We start from the raw sequence: 22278 nt of genomic DNA on the forward strand, positions 1-22278 counted from the left end.
TCCCAGATGAAAAGTCTGCACACTCACCATGTTGGATCAGACAGAAAGGAAGGCCAATGGATTGTGGGTAATTTAAGTACCGCGAGAGTTTTAGTTCCTTGTACTTTTGCTCAAGAGCACGGATCTGGGGTCCGCTCATGCAGTTACAAGTGTACTTTAAGTGTACACATAACTGACTCAGAGTCGGTATTCAGATGGTACTCGGAACCTTGCCTTTATATACGTCATCATCAGTCGACAACATTTTCGTTCCGTTTTTAGCACAGTAAGGAGGATTAGATGTTTGTGTTTTTATATATCTGCCAACGTTCTTCAAAAAATATGCAATAGCTGGTAAGTGAGGAGATTTCGATTTATTGGTTCACAGGCAGTAGATGACCGTTGATTGACCGTTGTGGGTTAATGTAATACCTTTTTTTTCAATAGGCCTGTGTTTGATAAAAATCCAGCTTGTATTTAGCCCCAGTGTGATATTACTCATGGAGTGCATTTTATGTGTTTGTGGTACGGGTTAGGTTTTCTGCTTTCTTCTCTCCATCAACATGGCCGCTCAGAGAGTGCTCCCTCAAAGTAAAGAAACGCTTCTTCAGAACTACAACAAAAGACTCAAGGATGATATCCGGTCCATTCTAGACAACTTCACAGAAATCATTAAAACTGCAAAGGTGTGTTTGGTAGTTTCTGAGTACTACAGTATCTGAAGACTGATTTTGAGTCAGCAGTTTTTCTCCTGGACCAATTTCAAGGACACACCTTCATTTAATGCATGCACGAAAATACAAAATCCCTCCATATATGTCATGGATAGAGATATTCAAATGAACTTTTAAGTGATTTTGTTTTACAGGTAGAGGAAGAGACCCAGGTCTCTCGAGCTACCCAGGGGGAGCAAGACCACTATGAGATGCATGTCAGGGCAGCCAACATTGTAAGTCCATGTCAGACACTTTCTTGCACCCTCACACATCTATCTTGAGGAGTACTTGAATATTAATTGCTTTTGTAGTATAGTCTGTGCAAAGTGGTGTAAACCCTAAAATGGCCTATTCTTCCACATGGTTATCCCTCCCAAGTGATTGTGTGTATTCCTTTGCCACTGTTGTGGTAACAGGTGCGTGCGGGTGAGTCGCTGATGAAGCTGGTGTCCGACCTGAAGCAGTTCCTGATTCTGAATGACTTCCCATCCGTGAACGAGGCCATCAGCCTGCAGAACCAGCAGCTGCGCTCACTGCAGGAAGAGTGCGATAAGAAGCTCACTTCCCTCCGCGACGAGATCGCTATCGACCTGTACGAGCTAGAGGAAGAATATTACTCCTCCAGGTACAAGTAGAAGGCTCACACCGCCACTTAGTTAGCCCCCCACCCTGTGCCTACCTATTGCCCCACCCCACCCATTCTCCCTTATCACCACTCATCACACCACTTTGCCTTATTAGTTGTTTCCCACCATCTCATACTGTTTTCAACTTTGATTAGATTGGCTGCACTTACAGTAGCTAAACATCCTATTGAACAGTAAATACAATGTTGCAGATGAGAATATAAAGTGGCTGAAGTGCAATAGCATCAGTGGTTCAGGTCATGATGTCACTTGGTCAGTATTATCTATGGCCCTACTTATGTGAATTAAGTGCCTTGTTCTATATGACCCAGGGAGTTATCATGGGTGTTATTTCAGTCTGTTTGGAAGGCAGGAAGTCCCAATGTGGTTATAAGGAGTTTCTCAAATATGTGGTAACAATGAAAGAACTGTATTATAAAAGCACTTTACAAAAAGGTATTGTGTACATTTTAAGGACTTACAGTTATTGTGTAATTAATACTTTTATGCAGGGCTCATGGATGTTAAGATCTAGACTGTACAGATTTGTGAAACTTCAAGCATAAGGCTTTGGATGGGGAAGTTATCATATTCTACAGTACCTCCCCATGATGTACCAAAATTTGTAAAGATAAAACAAATTTATAAATAACCAAAAACAATATAAAAATAATATAATCAAACATATCTCGGACCATTATTGTTGATATGTATGTTTATTATTATCAGCTGTGTATTCATAGCCTTCCTGATATTTTTTGATTTGTGTTATTTATTTTCTATAGAAAGATGTATGACTATCAAACAAAGGAAGAAAGTTTCCTAGACCTTGCCTTCTGTAAACAGAATCTAGCATGTTGTATTTCTTTACAGATGTCTCTATCCCTCAAAGTGACACTATTCGTAACTGCAAACCATGTCCAGCAAGCATGCACAGTTGCACACTCATTTACCATACATGGCCATGTGTATCCCGTCTGTCAGCTATTTTCATAGGCTTATGCTCTATTTAGTCAAAAATAAAATAGAGACAAAATAATGAAGTAGTTTGTCTAATTTGTTTTATTGAGATACCTGAAAGCTGTTTTTGAATGCTTCTTGGCCACGCTAGGTATGGTACTCTTTTTTACAGAACCTGATTTTGCACCTTGTTCTTTCTCCTGTATCAGGCCCTCAAAATGCAAATCATTATGCCTCAGAAATATGTATATTTCAATACATTGTACCTGATATCCTCCTTTTTTACAGTAATATTTACAGCATAAACTGATACTGGCCATGTTAACCCTGCAGTATCACAGCGCCAGATGTGATGCTCTGCCATTCTACTTGCTTGCCCTTTCTCACTGCTAATCCTAACCCTGCCTGTCACTTGCAGCTGTACCTGTGTATTTCAAGGGTAGCTTTATGTGTGTGTGTGGATGTACCTACCTGCTTGCTTCTCTGCTGTGCTGATTCTATGCCTCCCCTATGGTTTGTGTTCTGGAAAGTTACAGTCAGTGGGAAAGTACCGACCTGCCCCTGTGTGAGGCCTACCACCGCCGGGACAGTTGGGCCTCCCCAGGCATCGCCTCTGGTTCTGCCCAGGGGGCTGCGGAGGACGCCGAGGGACCAGACTCTCAGGAGGCCACGCCTAAGCACCATGTGAACGGGCATGGGACCAGCAACGCTGCCGCCACAGAGAAACCCTGATGAGATGAAGCTAAGACAGAGACTGTGCAACACAGAGAATCACAAGACAAGAGTTCTGTCAGCTTAAAACTAGTCTCTATAATGTAGTCTCATAATAGGTAGGGTAGTGGGAATGTAGTCCCGCTCAGCAAGGCAAGCCTTGCACTGAGCATTGTCTCTGGCGCTGAGGCCAAACATAACAGGACAGGACCTGTAACTGCTCCCTGGGCATTTCCTCTGTGCAGTCTTCCTAGAGACATGGCCACAGATGCATACAATACGAGAGAACTCACCATATACCTCCAATTGAAGTCAGTGCATAAGCTGACACTCAGATCAGCACAAGGCATCACATTAACCGTTTAGACAAAAAACAGGAAATTCATCCTGCTGTTTAAGTTCTTGTAGCTACACTTTGTTTTCCATCTTCTCAATATACAAGCACACTTTAAACAGTATTTTAAATATATTAAAATGTTGGAATACATGAGTTTCTTCCATGGCAGCAGCTTCTTCCCAGATATTTCCTTTTTGTATAATAAAATATGAGTATAGGACTGCATTTTATGTTCATGTTCTTGGATTTATTTTGTGAAATTATTTTTGTATATGTACGTTCTTATTTTTGAATAAATTACCATCATCAATAAGAAGACAAATGTAATTGATCTCCCTTAAATTTCTGACACAATTACAAAATGTAACACTGCAACATACAAGTTATATACACTACTGTTCAAAAGTTTGGGGTCACCCAGACAATTCAGACGGTTTTCCATGAAAACTCACACTTTTATTTATCAAATAAGTTGCAAAATGAATAGAAAATATAGTCAAGACATTTACAAAGTTAGAAATAATTATTTTTATTTGAAATATTGATTTTGTTCAAAATTTGCTTTTGTCAAAGAATGCTCCATTTGCAGCAATTACAGCATTGGAGACCTTTGGCATTCTAATTCTTCTAATCATCCATTAGTCTTCTAAGGTAATTAGCAAACACAATGTACCATTTGAACACTGTAGTGAGAGTTGCTTGAAATGGGCGGCTATACACCTATGTAGATATTTCATTAAAAAAACAGACATTTCCACCTATAATAGTCATTTACCACATTAACAATGTATAGTGTTTTTCTGATTAATTTAATGTTATCTTCAGTGAAAAAAAGTGCTTTTCTTTGAAAAATAAGGACATTTCTAAGTGACCCCAAATTTTTGAACGGTAGTGTACATATATAGATATATGCACACGCGCGCACGCGTACATATATAGATATGCACGCACACACACACACACACACACACACACACACACACACACACACACACACACACACACACACACACACACACAAACACACACACACACACACACACACACACACACTTATTGTAGACATTAAGGAATGAAATGTGATACTTACATCATACCCTATCTTTAATTACATGACTGATATACATAATCACATCGTAGGCAAAACTTGAGAGAAATAGAATGGTGGAAAAGAAGTAACTATAGAAGATGCTCAAATGTTTCCTCAGTATCGGCGATTCATCTTCTTGAACTTCTCATAATGGTAGTCATCAGTGGCCTTCTCATTGTTGGGTCGTTTGCGATAGTTGACTGGAGATGCAGCTGTGAAAATTTAGATATGGTTTAAGTTTCAATTCTCTTTTTGGTTCAGCATTGGTAGATAATGGGATTCAAATGGAGTAAAATTGTACACATCTCGGGATAACAGAACGGAGCTAGGTACAGAACGACATTTACTCCTATAGTATGTACTATGTGCATGTTTACATCCTCAGATATAATAAGTCTTATTCAAATGGCTTTATTCTGATATTTATTTACTTCTCATGCGTATTCAATGGGTTACTTCTTTTGTATTTATTCAGTAACTGCAGAGTTACTTGAACACTGGAATTTTCTTTTGGGATGAAAAAAAGCAAAGTCAATTGACCTTCCAGTCAGTCTTCTCTTACCTTCTGGACCAGGTTTCTCTGTGTCTCCTACCCTCAGCGGCCTGGCTTTGGGCTCTTCTCTGTGTCTGTGGTGTCTCTGGGGGGCATTCACGTCCTCATGGTAGACTGAAGAAGACATATTCCAACCAGTTAGTTAAGGTAGTATTGCATGGCTTTGAAAATCCACATGACCACATCCTAACCCTGACAGCTTTCAGAAAGCCTTGTGAAATATTTTGAGCTGAATATAAATATAAATAAAAGTCCTGTTACTTAGGTCCATATTCTGTCTGCAAACATGTAAAGAACATTGTGTGACAGATGAACACAGACAGAACTCACAGCGGTTGTGCTGTACGTAGTTGACGGCGATGTTGGTCGGTACAAATGATGTGCCATTGTCCTTCTTCTTGTTCCTCTGTTCTGCCAGTAGTTTGGCCTTAGCTTCTTCTGTGTAAATTATGTTTTTTATCTTTGCACTGAAAGGAAATAACAGTAACAGTGCAATATAAGGATGAGGCCTGCAAAATATACGTTTTAAAAGTTGAAAAATATTCAGTTTCAGCAAAAAGAGGAAAGGAGTTGAGAAAGAACCTGTTCTAAAGCAATGGATTATTTTACTGTAGCGACACCTGGATATGCAGGCATTTTATTGGATATTCAGCTGCACTAACTTGGAAATGCCAGTCATCTCATAGGATGTTTAGTTGAGGCTACTTACTCAATTCCCAGGTCCACCTCAGGAATTCCACTAAGCATCTGATTGGACAACATCTCCTCTGTCTTCTTGGCAGAGTTGACCCGGATGTTCTCCGGCAGCTCATACAGAAGGTCTTCAGCGTTTTTCACCTTCACCTTCTGTTCCTCTGCCTCCACCAGTCCTTTCTTCTTCTTCAGTTCTGTCTCAATGTACTTCATCCTTAGAAGTAGAATTACATTGTCAGAAATAAAGGAAGAATGAAAGAGGAAGACAGGAGGGAGAGTAGTGAGATTTAATACATTTGCAGTTTCAAACCATTTAAAAAGGTTTTGTAGCAATGAAAGTTAACACATACATGTCAGCATCTTCATCTCTTCTGTTTGTTTCTGCAGAAAAAGAGGTACCCAAATTCAGGTCGGTCTCATCCTCTGTCCTGAAAGTAGAAAATGTATTTGCATGTTAAACGTGACAAAACACAAGCCTAAACATATACAAACAAGAACTATGATAATATTAGCAGAGAATGCCTAATAAGGGGAGAACTGTCACTCTCGGGAAACTTCCGGCTTCTGAACTGGTTGCTGTTCCACGAGGTTCCATATGAGGGCGCTCACAGGCGAATGCAGAATGAACTGAAGTCTATGGAGCTATACCCATCAAAATCCACTTTTCTCAGGATATATTTTTTTTTAAATGTTCTTGTAATTTGAATGTTGCATTCGAAAGGAGAGGCAAAGAAAATACACACTGCTGTGTGTTAGATTTCGCTTTTTGTTCTAAAAGCCTTTTAAAATGTCAATGACGTCATACTCAGCATTCATTGGCAGAATGCTAGCGTGTTACGAGCAACAACGACTCACCCTGTAAGAAATCAAAAGGACATAAGTACTCGTTCATTCAACTTTCGACCTATAATCCATGTTGAACTTGAAATCAGGCGAAAGAGACAAATGTAGCCGTCTAGCTCCATAGACTCCCCTTCATTTTGCACTCGCCCGCGATCACCCCCAGTGGAACTTAGGTGGAACTGCAACCAAATTCGGTACAATGGGGCTTAATAGGGAGTGAACAGGCTCTCCGACGGGCTCTGGTATGAGTGTAATCTTATTTTAGGCTAAAAACGAAAAAACAGGAAAACAACTGAAGCCATGGAATGGTATGCTCACATGTCTCTGTTCCTGTCTTTGACTTTCTTCATGTCAACAACACCTCCCGTCTTCAGTTTGAAAGGGTCATCCTGTCAGAAGACTTACATTTCATTGTTGAATCGTATTAACAGGTTCTATTACTGAACTACGAACTGTACCAATTACATAAAGGGGAATAGGTGGAAAGTAAATGGGTATGTTACGTCAATCGCAGCTTCCAGTGGTAGCTTCTCTCCCACCAACAAAGCGGCCACGCTAGACAACACAACAAAAACAAAATATGAATATAGCTGCAAGCAGCGAAGCGGGTTCCTGAAACATTGTGAACTGTGAAACAATGGACAATGTCACAAAGTTTCCGAATGTTGACAAATGGGGTGGAAATGCCATCATTTTTTTATTTATTTTATATTTGGCTGAGACCTGTAGCGCCACCTACGGTCGAATATGTGGTGTGAGTATGAGTGGTAGGCTATCAATGTGCCAACTCTAGTAAGACTAAATGTAGAGAAGTAGAATTAATAAACTCATCAAAAACAATAGGTTCCCTCCTCACGGGGGAACCCTAAATAACCAGTTATTCACATCACATCGCAGTAAAAACTGTGATATACGTGTTGTAATGATAACTGCGCATCCTGCTAGCTGTTGTGCGACTCGTGGAGGCAAGAAGATTGACAGAACTGTACAGTAGATTACCTGACTCCGGTCTGTCTTTTCCGTAAACTTTGTAGCTCTTTGGCTTCGTCCAGTTTAGATCTGATTACGGAAAATGCATTAGGCCTATTGATCATTTGACTAACATGACCAACTTTAACCTAAGCTAGCTAGACTAGCTAGTAAAATGCTAAATAACAAAGCCAGCTAGCTAGCTAGCAAGCAAGACCAACAACGCAAGTGTGTTATTGTGGCCTAACAATGTAAAGTAGCTACCTACCTAACTTCAGCAGTTATCTCGTCTTCCTCTTCTTCTGAAGAACTTTCTCTTCTCCTCCTGAAATTCTTACCAGACGGCATTCTTGTAGTGTGCTAGCGAGATAGTTTAGTTTTATGTGTAAGTCTACTAGTACTGGTAGAGCTAGTAATTCCTAAAGCCAACAATGTTATCGGAACATCTAAAAGGGTAGGATGGAGGGTGAGACTAGTGGGGAAATAATTTAACGACGGACCTATTTGATTGTTGTAGTAAACTCGATGACTATCTCCGTGCCCCATGGTACACGCCGAGTTTCATTTGGTACACAGTTTAGCACATTACACATATTGAATTATTGTGGGATTAAATGGAAGGATCCATATTGGTAAATCACTTTTATTTATAAAATCAGTACAGTGTCGTAACAGGTAGATACAAGCACATATACTACCTTATACCCGCATCAAATATAGCTTGCGGTAAAACCTTTTATACAAAAGGAATAGACCTCTTCAGACGCTGACTTTTATTCTTGAAAAGACATTTGATATAGTCAATGCTGCGGCCGGGAATGTATTAGCTAGCTAGAGCTAGCTGGCTATCACAACAGCCACTACCTTTAGCTAACTACCAAAGCAACTCAATTTCTAGCACTTTGACTCTAAAATGAAATTCTCCCAGTGTTTATTTTATATTGATTGATGTTGGTAAATATAATTCATTTACTTTAGAATGATTTGTTGAGACTGTCATCAACGATTTGTGAGATCGCAGTTGGAAAACAGGGCCTGTTTACTGTAATTTGCTGCAGAGCTGTCATTTGTGGTGGACAGGTTAGCGAGGTTTCTTCTACAACATGCTTGCTATATCGGTGTTTTCAAATTGTAGTCAGAGGCAGTGATATAATGTCACATTATTTTTGTACAAGCTGCAAATACGTGTAAATTGTTGTTGGTGTTTTTTCTGTTTTACGCCCACACAATGAGCTAGCTAGCTGATGAAACACATTTTGTAAGATACGATGGTATACTGTAAGCTAGTTACTGTAGCTAGCTCTCTAATGTGTCAGACATAGTCTAGCCAATTAAAAATTTCGCACGCCTGGCTCTGTTTCTGCTGGAGTCTTTCAAATGGTTACGTTGCCATCTTCTAATGCTTTTCTAACCTCCATGGTCCTTTACACACCTGTGTTGTGATAGATCTGCATCTGAAAACATTTAACAGATATGGAAGATCAGAGGGACAACTGTCCTCATCTGGATTCCATAGGAGAGGTCACTAAGGAGGAACTTCTGCAAAAATCCAAGGTGGGATCTGTTGAACCATTATCCTCCCTGACATACAAGAAGTGGCTTTATACATTTTAAGTAAAAAATCAGACAATCCCTATCATTCCCATTGGATGTCAACATGTTGGATATATAATTACACTAATGAGAAAATAAAGGGTTCCAAGACTATAGCTAGTGTAACCTACTTTTCTGTCTTCTAAAGGGAACATGCCAGTCATGTGGAGCTGGAGGTCCCAACCTCTGGGCCTGTCTGCAGGTAAAAAAAAACAACCTGATGTTTCCTCTGTCTGTACCATTTTTTGTATGACTAATATCAGGTATCATTAAACTTTACTCATGGATTCAATTTGGCTACTGTATTATTCAACCAGTAATGCCATGTGTTCCCATTGTTAGAGTGACTGCCCATATGTTGGGTGTGGAGAGTCGTTTTCAGATCACAGCACATTACATGCACACGTAAGCACAATACTTCGCTGCTCTTCTGTCTGTACTTCTATAACTATGGTCCTTTACCTTCATTACTCACTTTTGTAGACAGAAGTCTATGATAAATTAATGGTGGGTGTTTGTGCCTGTGTCTATGTTTGTTTCCCCAGGCAAAGAAGCATAACCTCACTGTGAACCTGACCACATTCAGGATATGGTGTTACATGTGTGAGCGGGAAGTCTTTTTGGACCAGAGACCTGTGGCACAGGCGTCCTTCACCCACCACCACCGCAAAACCTCTGAGCAGGTACGGGCTCGAACCAAGATCGGCCCAACCTGCTCACCTACAAACTGTCTACAGGTGTTTTTCCAATCAGAAATGACAAAATCGCATCAATATGATTTTCTTTGGACTGGAAGAGTCAGAGCAGCTGTTGGTTTTTATTGTTGGTGTGACTTTATGAAGTTACATTCAGTTATAAAACATTCTGATGTTATAGGATACAGTGCATCACAATGTAGGACACAATTTGAAGGCAGTGCCTATCGCGGTGGCAGAGGAGGAGGGGTCCGAGTCAGAGGAGGATGAGCTCAAACCCAGAGGTGAGTATAGACCTCCTTTTGTCACTATTACCAAACTTGCTGTGGTAGACTAACTAGCCAGCAAGTTAGCTTGAGAGATGTGCAAACTCAACATCTCATGCTTTAGTCAATGGAAAGCTATTTTTATGAGTGAGAAAGTAATTAGATTAGTTCTGACTATTCAAATATCTTCTATTATGTTTGTATTAATTAATTTAGCAGATGCTTTCAGCCCAATCAACAAACATGTTGAATATTGGAAGTACAGCAGATAATCAAGGACTGGAAATGTATGGTTCAGTAAAACAACATTGGAAAACAACTGCTGTAATGAAGTAATGGTCTTGTTGCTCTGGTCGCTTGTTCCTTTCCTAAGGCTTGACGGGAATGAAGAATATCGGGAACTCTTGTTACATGAACGCAGCCCTTCAAGCCCTGTCCAACTGGTGAGGTCACTTTCTGTCTTTGGAAGGTTTACATTTTCTCTCTCTTTTCTAGTATTTTTCTTTATACAACTTGTTAACATCCTGATATGATTGATGTTTGGCATGTGGCCTTGTTGTTGTTTGAAGTGTTGTTTCTGATTTGTTTGTTTTTTAACTATACGTTCCTCTTTATATTCACTCTATCCTCTCCTTTTTTCCAGTCCTCCTCTTACTCAGTTCTTCCTGGACTGCAGTGGGCTGGTGAGGACAGATAAGAAGCCGGCTCTGTGTAAGAGCTATCAGAAGCTCATATCTGAACTCTGGCACAAGAAACGGTAAACAAACCACGTGTACAGTCACTTACACAAGACCCCATGTCTAATTTCTATCCCCATTGTTGCAGGACTGATTCAATGAGATAATGAACTGTAGCAGCAAAGATATATACTCAGATAAAACTCAAAACACTCCCATTAAAGAACATTGGTTGAATGAAAATGATTTGTATTAATTGCTGACAAATTCAGTGAGTGGCCATCCTCACCCTCCTCCTCTTCCTCCCCCCTTATAGGCCCAGTTATGTTGTGCCCACGACTCTCTCCCATGGTATCAAACTGGTCAACCCCATGTTCCGAGGCTACGCCCAGCAGGTAGGGGGAACATCCCAGCAGGTAGGGATCCAGCCACGGCCGACTACACACCCCTCTCGAACCCCTGACCTAACCGCCATCCCTAAACCCTTTCAAGAGCCCACATAACCTCCCCGAAATGACCTTCCCCTGTGTTGCTGAACGGCTACTTACCACTGCAGTTATTGCTATTTCAAAGTAGGGTGTGAGCAAGATTGTGAGGTGATCTAGATCACCCAAAATCCAATGCCTGTGTTGTTGCCTTGTTTGGGTGAATTTGCCTAGAATAGTTTTGGCAATTGCTATGGACATTTATGCAAGATGCTGTTTAATTGTACCACTATAGAGCCAAGATAGTGTCAGTGTTGGATTTTATTTATTGTCTATTGATTGACATTGTATCCTACACACACACCCATACTCTTACAGACTTTAGATACTGACTGCAAGTATCCAAAGATGTGTCCATAGGACCACAGTATTATAAATAAATCTCAAAGCACTGTTCCTCCCATCTGTAGTTTCTATGGAACAGGCCTCGTAATGGCTTCCTCCTCTGTAAAAAAACAAAACAAAAAAATAAACCCACACTCTCCCTCTGTTCCTCTGTAACTGTGATGTATAGCTAGTTTCTTTCTATCTGTAAAACACACTTCCACCCATGCATATACGCACAAGCGCTAGCTAACCAGCTGTGCTTCTCCTAAATCCTTACATCCATCCCTCCACCTCCCTCCTATTTGTTGCTGTGCCTTTCATTCTGTACGTGTGCATGTTAATGTGTGTAGTTTAACCAGACCACCACTTTGTTTCTCTGCAGGACACCCAAGAATTCCTTCGCTGTCTGATGGACCAGCTGCACGAGGAGCTTAAGGAGCCTCTAACTGAGGGTGGGGGGGTGGGAGGGGGGATGGGCTTGGGTGAGGGGGGTGACGTGGACGAGCACCGGGATGGTGACCGCTCCCCCTCAGAGGACGAGTTCCTGTCCTGCGACTCAGGCTCCAGCAGCGACCGGGGAGAGGGCGGGGGTTTGGGGGACGCAGAGATGCTCATCCAGGACGAGGGTGTTGGACCAAGGCCTGGGGTGGGGGGTGGCGGGGGGCCAGCCGGGGTAATCTCGGAGAAGGAGAGGCTAAAGGAGAGGAGGGTGTCCGGCTCACCACTCCATGGGGGGTCCCAGGAGATGGACGAGGACGCAGACGTTGACACAGCGGCAGAGGACAGGACTTCTGAAAGGGGGGACAAGGAGGAGGAAGAGGAGGAAGCGGGGGTGACCCCCCCCAGCCCCCGGACCCCGGCCCCAAGTCTGGAACCAACGCAGGCTGAGATACAAGGAGAAGGACAGAGTAACAGTATTCCAGGTATGAGCTTCTAATGGGAGTGTGGTGGTTTTCTAGAGTGTGTCTTAAGTTTGTGAGTTGCAATGCATTGTTTCTTGAACTTGTGGTTTTATGTAGTGGATTACATCATTTATCCAGTGTGACAGGTACTTACATCTCATATACATATAACCCCACCCCCTTTTTTGTTGACAACATTGCCCCCTCTGCAGAGCCAGACAATGAAGCATCAATGTCCCACGCCCAGTCTCGCCCCTGCAGCCCTGTTCGCGCCGTTCAGGAGCTCCACCCCAAACTTTCTTCCAGCCCCCCACGGTCCAGCCCCCTCCGCTCTGCCCCCCCAGCCTACTCCTTCAAGAAAGGTACTGTCTGTGTCTCTTTTATACAATTGTTCTGTTTCTATCTTTCTCTTTCCTCCACATATTAACTCTCCATGCTTTTCTGCGTCCACCTACACATTTAAGTGCTAAAAAAGACTTTAGCAAACTAGTTATTTACTTTTTTGTCTCTCCTTCTTCACCTCTCTCTCCCTTCTCCAGCTCAGCTCCTGCTGGGGGCTAAGAAGAAGAAGCAGTCTCGTTACCGCAGCGTCATCTCTGACATCTTTGACGGCTCCATCCTCAGTCTGGTCCAGTGTCTCACCTGTGACAGGGTGAGCTGTGCTGTACATCAGGGGGCACTACTCGCATGGGAACCTCGCGATACCCATTCACACCTGAACTAGTGCCCCTCTTGTACACAAACAGTATTGAGATATGTAATAGCTTGAGAATGCAATGCTTATCAAATGCTACAAAATGCCTGAATTATGTCTAGAAACACATTGCATTTCTTTGACCCAAGGAAAAAAAGAAAAGAAAAAAAGGTTGATGGTTGGAGAGTAGTCACATATAGGGATGGAACGTTGTATTTGCCACAGAGCCAATCGTTTGCAAATGCGCTGGTTGGATGCGGCAGATAATATTCAATATAAGAATCATTTTCGTGCCACATGAAAGTAATTCTGTTGGGCTGCATGCAGAAGTTCTGAACAAACTCTCTGATGGGATGTCCTACAGACCCGTATGGATTTGTACCAAAATAGAATTTATGGCTGGCTTCTATCTAGAGTTTATATGCATTTATTAGTCATCTGAGTGGAGAGAGTAACAGCAGAGCATAATTATGACTTAAGAATAATAAAAAGATCAGACATGCATATGGTCTGCTGCAAAGTTTCTCTGAGGCATGAAGGTCAGAGGGCACACTTTTTATACGGAACTAAATGATAACAGAAGAAATACAACCAACAGGTATTAGCCTACAGTGCATGGTCTTAATCACAGACAAGACGGTTATCATATATCAGTCAGGCTCAACCAGCTCAATCAGAAGGCCTCCTTCAGCCACAGGGCCAAAATACTTAGAAACCTAGGCACTGGCCCCTGACTGGCCCATTGATGGTCTCTTGCAGCTGAGTGGCCTGTCCTCTACAACCGTCCCTCTATAATCAATGTGAATCAATACATTTACATTTAGTCATTTAGCAGACGCTCTTATCCAGAGCGACTTACAGTAAGTACAGGGACATTCCCCCCAAAGTAAGTAGGGTGAAGTGCCTTGCCCAAGGACACAACGTCATTTGGCACGGCCGGGAATCGAACTGGCAACCTTCAGATTACTAGCCCGACTCCCTCACCGCTCAGCCACCTGACTCCCAATACAATCAATAAGACCGAGAAGATGATGCTAAATAATATGATATAAGAATGATGATAAAGTACTACTTGTTCTCATAATAACTCAACAATTTGATTATCCCTCCGGTAGGTATCTACAACAGTGGAGACCTTCCAGGACCTCTCCCTTCCTATCCCAGGAAAGGAGGATCTGGCAAAGCTCCACTCCTCCATCCACCAGAACCTACCCGCCAAGACCGGCGTCTGTCCAGACACTTATGGCTCCCAGGGCTGGATCTCCTACATCATGGACTCCATACGGAGGTCAGGGGTCAGGGGTCAGAGGTTACAGAGCAGGGTCAGGAAGGACTTGGAGGAGGTTAGTATATAGTGGGCAGTGTTTGAGGGGCTGAGGTAAGAGTAGTTGATGACTTTTGGGGGACTTGAGTGTATGCTTTTATAAGAGACTTGCTAAAAGAATGCAGCGTGAGTTAAAAAGGAAAGATCCAATGTTAAAAAAAAATCGGTACACCCTGACTTGATTTGTGTGGTCCTTGACTTGGTCCTCTCCTCTTTCCTCTCCCCCCTCCTGCAGATTTGTTGTTTCCTGCATCCCCAGCTGGTTCTGGGGTCCCATGGTAACTCTGGAAGACTGTCTCGCTGCCTTCTTTGCTGCTGATGAACTCAAAGGTAGGAAGAAGAAAAAGAAACAGATGAAGAAATATACCTCTACTCGTGCTTCATCCACAGCAGACTCTGCTCTAAACACATCAGTTACATGCTTTTGAAAATTTCAGTGAACACTCACTCATTTAGTTCAAAGTTTCTACCCCAATCTTCTCAATGTTAAAGGTGGTGTATGCAAGTTTTGCAAAGCTAGCTATTTTAGCTTCTATTCCAAATGATTCAAACCATAAAATCCAACCCCCTCCCTTCAAAGCCATTCCCGCAAAACACATGAAGCCGGGAGACCAGTCAAGTTAGTCCACAAGAGTTTTTTTTCACAAATTACCCCATGTCGCATTCACATGTAAGAACACACAAAACACTATCATAATGAACATAAACATGGCTAACGTTAGTACCCACTACTTTCATCTTTTAACTGTGAAATCTGGAACTGAATTTATTGCCTGCTCTTTCTCCACCATTCTTGCCTAGCCTGGTTGAAAACCACAGTAACGCGCAATGAGTGCAGGGGCAGAGTGCACGCAGGTAGACAGACAGGTAGCCCGTCCAATCATTAGTCTCAGAATGGTCTAAATGATTTGTCATGTTTATTACAGTCCTGCAAAGCCCACAGATGTCAGATAGATTTCATATTACCATGAAACCTTTAGATGTATTGGTTGCTATCAAGATGTGAAGTTTATTTTGGCAAATATGACAAAAGGTGCTTCTCAACAACATTGCCTACACCAGCTTTAACTAAAGTGGCTGTATAACTCTGGAGTTCAGTGTGCCTGTTCTACAAAACTCATATCCCTATGTCATTGTTTTACAGGGGACAACATGTACAGCTGTGAAAGATGTAAAAAGTGAGCTTTAAAAAAAGTTTTTCTCAAGTTGTGAAATATTTACTCAGAATTCTAGTATTGCGATGACTTTATCATCAAAGGAAGATCAGCACACGCCTTTCCGCTTATTTCCGGCAGGTTGAGAAATGGTGTTAAATATTGCAAAGTGCTTCGTCTACCAGAGGTAAACATTTCTTCTGCCAGCCTTGGTCATGTGTGGACTTCACCACACTGACATCCTGTTTTAAACCCTGTTGGTGAAAGTGTGGTGAGTGATAATTAAGCATTTGAAGATGAGTCATATCCTGTTTCATCAGTGCGTGCGTATGTCCTGACACAGATTCTGTGCATTCACCTGAAGCGCTTTCGCCACGAGGTCATGTACTCCTTCAAAATCAACAGCCACGTCTCTTTCCCCTTGGAGGGCCTTGACCTCCGACCTTTCCTGGCCAAGGAGAGCCCCTCCCAGATCACCACCTATGACCTGCTGTCCGTTATCTGTCACCATGGAACTGCAGGAAGTCAGTTTTCATTCTCTACATAACAAGAACTGCATGAGCTTAATTCATCTGTAGGACTGTGCTTACCGTTAAAAGCAGCCATTTGTTAAATACTCAATCTCTCCTATCTCTTTCATCTCTTCCACGCATTTCTTCTCCTGTGTGATTTATCTCCCCATTGTTGAGGCTTTCTCTCTACCTTTCCTCTAATCTTTCTCCCTCTCTCTTTCAACCCTCTGTCTTTCCAGGTGGCCACTACATAGCCTACTGTCAGAATGTGATTAACGGCCAGTGGTATGAGTTTGATGACCAGTACGTGACCGAGGTCCATGAGATGGTGGTGCAGAACGCTGAAGCATATGTCTTATTCTACAGGTCAAACATCAGACCTAACATGCAGACACAACTTTTACAGAACAGCTGAAATGGAAGATAACACAAGTTAAAGCTGGTCTATGGAATGATGAAATCACGTTTTTAATTTATTAATATAAATACCGTAATTTTCGGACTATAAGCCGCGCCTTTTTTCAAATTTTTCGACCCTGCGGCTTATATAACGGTGCGGCTAATCTATGGGTTTTTACACCTAACGGCCACTAAGATATCAGTAAATTTTCTCTTTTAAATAATATAAATATTCAAAGATGTGCACACTTTTTCAAGGTTTTTCAAAAATAGCCAAAGTTAAGTGGTTAAATGATTGAGACGCTATTAACTAATTTTGCTGGGGAACCCCTAGCACTCCCTCAAGGACCACTGGTTGAAAACCACTGCTGTAGATCACTGCCGGTATGTGCGCTGGGAGCGCACCGTTTAAGTTTGAAAGTTGAAAAGTTTGTGTCTGAAACGCTATGTGATACAGTACAGTTTACACAGCACAGTATATGTTCTGTAGCTACTATTGCACTAAATGGTAACACTTGAATACGTTATGCAAATATGCAACTTGTTTGTTGAAATGTTAATAAATGGGAGCTTCCTCAAGCAGCCATCTCTTTCCCGACAATCCCCTCTGTGCACGAACCCTTACATATGGTAATTAAACATTAAAACACCTGCGGCTTATAGTCCAGTGCGGCTTATATATGTACACATCATTCAATTTAGCTGCTGCGGCTTATATTCAGGTGCGCCTTATAGTCCGAAAATTACGGTATATAATTTTTTTCAGATTACATGACTGTGTGTGTGTGTGTGTGTACCCATACATGTGTACCCATACATTTGCCCATGTGTTGGTACAGGAAGAGCAATGAGGACTCTGTGCGAGAGCGTCAGAAAGTAGTGGCTCTGGCCAACATGAAGGAACCCAGCCTGTTACAGTTTTACATCTCCAGAGAATGGCTCAACAAGTTCAACACTTTCACAGAACCTGGCCCTATTGGCAACCACACCTTCCTCTGTCAGCACGGAGGTGAGGAACCAATCTAGCCTTCAACGGGGTCTCACACACATGCAAACACGTGTAAAGCCTATCAACAGCAAACCATGTCGTGCTAACTTTGGAAGTACGTTTTCAGTAAAGTCAAGGTCGGAGTGACTGACAACCTTGATTTATATAAGGTCACATCATGAGAACCTTGTGTGTGTTGTGTCCAGGGATTCCTCCTACTAAGTACCACTACATAGATGACCTGGTGGTGATCCTACCCCAGAACGTCTGGGAGTACCTCTACAACAGGTCAGCTGTCAGTTGGTTGGTTCTGTCTGTAACATTCTGTCTGTCTCTCACTGTCCCTTCATTCCTGAGCCGAAAATACGGTTAGAACTTATGCACTTCTGATGCTTGATTTTCTGCTGTACTTTCTATTTGTATTTTTTACTCAAGCGTTTCCAAAATGAAAAAAAGGAATGTGTTGGTTTCTCTGTATCCCCAGTTTTGGAGGAGGCCCAGCAGTGAACCACCTGTACGTGTGTGCCATCTGCCAGGTTGAGATTGAAGCCCTGGCCAAGCGCAGGAAGGTGGAGATTGACACCTTTATCAAGGTAAGCCCGAGGATTGTGTGTTTATTTGTGTGTGTGCCTCACCTTTTTGTTTGTGTGTGTATGTGTACAGTATGAGCTACTGTGTCATTGGTGTGTGCGCGTGCATACAGCTAAACAAGGAGTTCCAGGCAGAGGAAGCACCTACCGTCATCCTCTGCATCAGCATGCAGTGGTTCCGGGAGTGGGAGAGCTTTGTCAAGGGCAAAGACAATGGTACGGGCAGACAGCACCCAAAACAGTCAATACCTCTCCACACCCTACAGCCGTCTATCCACTCGTACACTGTGTTTAGATGTGACTTGATTGTATTTGTGTTGTTTTCAGAGCCTCCAGGGCCGATTGACAACAGTAAGATCGGTGTGATGAAAGGAGGACACATTCAACTCAAACAAGGCAAGTAACAAAGTTATGGCACATATTCTTATATGCTGGTGCACATTTGCTCTGTCTCAGGCTATGTCTGTCTCATGGTGCCTCTTACTGTGGGTCCGTCCTGTCCCCCCCCCCATCTCTCTCTCTTATAGGGGCCGATTATGGCCAGATCTCAGAGGAGACCTGGCTGTACCTCCTGGGGATCTATGGTGGAGGGCCAGAGATAGCAGTGAGACAGACCGTGGCCCCGGCCAACACAGAGAGCTTGTATGGGGAAAGGAAGATTGAGGCTGAGACCAGGGCGCTATGAGAGAGGTAACTCAGTGTGCGCACACACATACACGTGTTTACAAACACTCGGATTACACATCTGACTCACATACACACGTTGGAGCACTTCAACATCCTTGCTTCCAAACATACTCAAACAAACACTTGGACGCAAACATACGCAGTCACACACACACATTTACATGCTCACACACACAAGCACGCTCACAGTCACACATTATAGACATTAGCACACATAGAGAAGCCAGTTCTTTTTGTAGGGGGTGTGGAATGGATAAACATTTCTGGCTCTCACAAATACCTTCCCAGAACCCTACCAGGCTCCTGTACTTGACTGGTACTGGTCTTTATCAAGCTGAACATGATCTCTCTTCTCACTACATTCCTTTAGTGCACCAGAGGGTGTATGTGTGTGTATGTGTGGAAATCACCATATTTACTCATAAATAGCTTGTAAATCTGAAAATCACAGTCTGCAATGAACCTCTGGTTTCGGTCAGCGGTGGGGCTGTCCATTTGTTCTTGATTACTTATCCTTGACTAGATTTTCTCAACTTTTTTTTTTCCAACTTTCTCCCTCTCCTCCATGTTGTCTGACTCCATCCTCACTCCTTCTTTCACAGGAACCTTGGATGAATGTGCATGAAAGAAGAAGCCTTGTTGGGAGCGCCATGTTTAAAATGTAGCGTCTCTTTATCGTCCCCTGTGAAAGACATAGTGGTACTCGAATACTTCCTATCATAACTGTAGTGGAGTGTGCTATTTATTGAACCAATCTTAAGATGTTTAAATGGAAACAAAGAACATGTCATTCCTCCTCTGTGGGGCATTGTGGGTAGCTGTGGTGTGTTAAAATGGCCACTGTATTTGCTAGCTAGTGTGTGTGAATTGTTAAGCTTACCTGGTCTTGCTGGCACCGGACCAGATTGACTGATGTCACAACCCCTGTAGCCTCCACTACCAGGTTCCAAATATCTACCTGGTTTGGAATACTCCAGGTTTTCTGTCACAATCTGAATGCTACCAGGTTGTGACTCTATTTTACGGTGAATATCACCAAATCTGGGAGTGGCGATATCAGTCTCCTGCACCAGGCTGAGGGATGAGAGGGACATGTGTTAACTGCTGCTTGATGACTGTGCCACATAAATAACTCACAGCTGAATAACTCTAACGTCAGCAGCACTCTGCACCATTTTAGCACTTTTTCCTTTTTGTTCCTGAGACAACCATAGTGAATTGATTGTTGTACATATTTATGAACTGGTTATGACCAGTCTTTACTTATTATGATTTGTGCAGAGTTTGCAGGGTTTGAGTCACTCAGGACCTGGATTACCACAGTTGTATGTAGATAGTCAATCTGTTTTAAAGAGTTAATTTATTGAAAAACGAATAAATGGATCGTTTTAATGTGATCCGAGGTGTCCTAATGTAAGTTTACATGTATATAAAAGTGTTCTATAAGTTATTTATTTAATGTTTAGAGACACAGGAGACATTGGTAGATGTAGCCTTGCCATCACAGAAGACTACATAACCCACAATGCACCTTTATCACAGATGACTCACTAGCCTGCACCGTCCAGTGGGGTTTCTCTTCTGCGAGAGAATAGAAGACAACTCCACCCTCACAATTTCTGTTAACGTACCCTTCAATCCCATCCAATTATGGATATATGCATATGCACAATTGGATTGGATGGCACTCGTTGAAATAGGTTTGATGTTATTAGAATCAATAAACAATCAAAACGACTTTGAGGACGAGGACTAGTAGGAACATGAACATGGAACTGCCAGGCAGAGTGATTACATTTTGATTCTTCCCTTCAGCCTTGTGAAACACAGGAGTCTCAGTATTCTAGATTACCATGAAAGGGTGAGTTGACAGAATGTGTTTCAACCAGTCTTTACAACAGAGTTGACCTCAGAAAACATTTCGGGCTACATTAGCTGACCAATTTACCCAAAATACCCAGATGATATCCAAGTGTACATTTAAAGATAATCTTCCTATTTTAGGATCCCTTGTCTGCAATTCATTGCTGTCAAGTTTGGAGACTATTGAAGTGACCCATCCCTTTGTTGTGTAAAAAATACAGTGGATTACACTATTAACCCTTGTGCTGCCTTCGGGTCACATGACCCAAAGGTTCATAACGAACCATCGTTGTGTTTACCCAGTTTTACCCAATACAAAAACAAATAAAAATAATTTTATTTTAACCTTTGCAATGTGGGGGGTCTGCGACAGCCCAACGGTTAAAAGAAAATGCTTCACTTTGTTTTTGTATGAGGTAAATCTGTCGCAATACGACGGTGGGTCACACGGCTGATGGGTCAGAATGACCCGAAGATAACACAAGGGTTAAATAAAACAAATTATACCACATACCACAGTGCTTGTGGAATTGATCAAGATATTGTTCAATTGAGTAATTACTCAGTTTCAGAAGAGTACACAAAAATGTGTCCCTTTTTAAAGAAATTATTCATGATTACTTTATTTTCTTTTTTTCTGAATATGAATATACAGTTAGGTCCATAAGTATTTGGACATTGACACAATTTTCATCATTTTGGCTCTGTATACCACCACAATGGATTTGAAATGAAACAATCAAAATGTGCTTTAAGTGCAGACTTTCAGCTTTAATTTCAGGGTATTTACATCCAAATCAGGTGAACGGTGTAGGAATTACAACACATTTTATATGTGCCCCCCCCCCCTTTTTAAGGGACCAAAAATAATTGGACAAACTAACATAATCATAAATCTAATTGTCATTTTTAATACTTGGTTGCAAATCCTTTGCAGTCAATGACAGCCTGAAGTCTGGAACCCATAGACATCACCAGACGCTGGGTTTCGTCCCTGGTGATGCTCTGCCAGGCCTCTACTGCAACTGTCTTCAGTTCCTGCTTGTTCTTGGGGAATTTTCCCTTCAGTTTTGTCTTTAGCAAGTGAAATGCATGCTCAATTGGATTTAGGTCAGGTGATTGACTTGGCCATTGCAGAACATTCCACTTCTTTGCCTTAAAAAACTCTTTGGTTGCTTTCGCAGTATGCTTCGGGTCATTGTCCATCTGCACTGTGAAGCGCCGTCCTATGAGTTCTGAAGCATTTGGCTGAATCTGAGCAGATAATATTGCCCGAAACACTTCAGAATTCATCCTACTGCTTTTGTCAGCAGTCACATCATCGATAAATACAAGGGAACCAGTTCCATTGGCAGCCATACATGCCCATGCCATAACACTAATGCTTCACTGATGAGGTGGCATGCTTTGGATCATGAGCAGTTTTTTCCCTTCTCCATACTCTTCTCTTCCCATCATTCAGGTACAAGTTGATCTTGGTGTCATCTGTCCATAGGATGTTGTTCCAGAACTGTACAGGGTCTTTTAGATGTTTTTTTGGCAAACTCTAATCTGGCCTTCCTGTTTTTGAGACTCACCAATGGTTTACATCTTGTGGTGAACCCTCTGTATTTACTCTGGTGAAGTCTTCTCTTAATTTTTTACT

General features: G+C 42.1%; 3 protein-coding genes across 9 annotated transcripts; 2 read left to right on the forward strand and 1 right to left on the reverse strand.

Annotated features, from left to right (window-relative positions):
- Nucleotides 1–143: 143 nt before the first annotated feature.
- med22 (mediator complex subunit 22) lies at nucleotides 144–3722 on the forward strand. Of its 5 annotated transcripts, none has more exons than XM_062478744.1 (5): nucleotides 144–265; nucleotides 516–665; nucleotides 848–928; nucleotides 1112–1320; nucleotides 2812–3722. In XM_062478744.1, the coding sequence occupies exons 2-5, from the start codon at nucleotides 543–545 to the stop codon at nucleotides 3011–3013; spliced, it is 615 nt and encodes a 204-aa protein (XP_062334728.1). In that variant the 5' UTR covers nucleotides 144–265; nucleotides 516–542; the 3' UTR covers nucleotides 3014–3722. The 5 variants fall into 5 exon arrangements, with proteins under 5 accessions (XP_062334728.1, XP_062334727.1, XP_062334729.1 ...); XM_062478743.1 differs by having other exon boundaries at nucleotides 195–333; XM_062478745.1 differs by having other exon boundaries at nucleotides 195–333; nucleotides 2818–3722.
- Nucleotides 3645–7956, reverse strand: c14h9orf78 (chromosome 14 C9orf78 homolog). The gene is made up of 9 exons (XM_062478741.1): nucleotides 7746–7956; nucleotides 7508–7567; nucleotides 7012–7063; nucleotides 6827–6897; nucleotides 6016–6093; nucleotides 5682–5879; nucleotides 5303–5439; nucleotides 4982–5086; nucleotides 3645–4631 (listed from the first exon to the last, which is right to left on the reverse strand). The coding sequence occupies exons 1-9, from the start codon at nucleotides 7823–7825 to the stop codon at nucleotides 4534–4536; spliced, it is 879 nt and encodes a 292-aa protein (XP_062334725.1). The 5' UTR covers nucleotides 7826–7956; the 3' UTR covers nucleotides 3645–4533.
- Nucleotides 7957–8251: 295 nt separating this feature from the next.
- On the forward strand, nucleotides 8252–20870 carry usp20 (ubiquitin specific peptidase 20). 3 transcript variants are annotated; one of them, XM_062478725.1, is made up of 26 exons: nucleotides 8252–8557; nucleotides 8924–9031; nucleotides 9219–9272; nucleotides 9413–9475; nucleotides 9616–9753; nucleotides 9947–10049; nucleotides 10405–10474; nucleotides 10675–10788; nucleotides 11025–11103; nucleotides 11903–12443; nucleotides 12635–12784; nucleotides 12962–13074; nucleotides 14232–14404; nucleotides 14676–14770; nucleotides 15242–15307; nucleotides 15585–15618; nucleotides 15736–15781; nucleotides 15938–16118; nucleotides 16346–16472; nucleotides 17345–17514; nucleotides 17700–17781; nucleotides 17978–18086; nucleotides 18197–18299; nucleotides 18411–18479; nucleotides 18611–18773; nucleotides 19373–20870. In XM_062478725.1, the coding sequence occupies exons 2-25, from the start codon at nucleotides 8951–8953 to the stop codon at nucleotides 18766–18768; spliced, it is 2919 nt and encodes a 972-aa protein (XP_062334709.1). In that variant the 5' UTR covers nucleotides 8252–8557; nucleotides 8924–8950; the 3' UTR covers nucleotides 18769–18773; nucleotides 19373–20870. The 3 variants fall into 3 exon arrangements, with proteins under 3 accessions (XP_062334709.1, XP_062334711.1, XP_062334710.1); XM_062478727.1 differs by lacking the exon at nucleotides 15242–15307 and having other exon boundaries at nucleotides 8253–8557; XM_062478726.1 differs by lacking the exon at nucleotides 15242–15307 and having other exon boundaries at nucleotides 8254–8557; nucleotides 11025–11124.
- The last annotated feature ends 1408 nt before the right edge of the window (nucleotides 20871–22278 follow it).

Source organism: Osmerus eperlanus, chromosome 14 (assembly GCF_963692335.1).
Source record: "Osmerus eperlanus chromosome 14, fOsmEpe2.1, whole genome shotgun sequence".
Classification (NCBI taxonomy): Eukaryota; Metazoa; Chordata; class Actinopteri; order Osmeriformes; family Osmeridae; genus Osmerus; species Osmerus eperlanus.

Coding starts and splice junctions, on each gene's coding strand:
- med22 (XM_062478744.1), top strand. CDS start 543: ATGGCCGCTCAGAGAGTGCTCCCTCAAAGTAAAGAAACGCTTCTTCAG. Junction 666..847: donor AAATCATTAAAACTGCAAAG/GTGTGTTTGGTA, acceptor TTTGTTTTACAG/GTAGAGGAAGAGACCCAGGT. Junction 929..1,111: donor ATGTCAGGGCAGCCAACATT/GTAAGTCCATGT, acceptor TTGTGGTAACAG/GTGCGTGCGGGTGAGTCGCT.
- c14h9orf78 (XM_062478741.1), bottom strand. CDS start 7,825: ATGCCGTCTGGTAAGAATTTCAGGAGGAGAAGAGAAAGTTCTTCAGAA. Junction 6,898..7,011: donor CACTGGAAGCTGCGATTGAC/GTAACATACCCA, acceptor GTCTTCTGACAG/GATGACCCTTTCAAACTGAA. Junction 5,440..5,681: donor GAGGTGGACCTGGGAATTGA/GTAAGTAGCCTC, acceptor ATTTCCTTTCAG/TGCAAAGATAAAAAACATAA.
- usp20 (XM_062478725.1), top strand. CDS start 8,951: ATGGAAGATCAGAGGGACAACTGTCCTCATCTGGATTCCATAGGAGAG. Junction 15,619..15,735: donor AGCTGTGAAAGATGTAAAAA/GTGAGCTTTAAA, acceptor TATTTCCGGCAG/GTTGAGAAATGGTGTTAAAT. Junction 18,480..18,610: donor ACACATTCAACTCAAACAAG/GCAAGTAACAAA, acceptor TCTCTCTTATAG/GGGCCGATTATGGCCAGATC.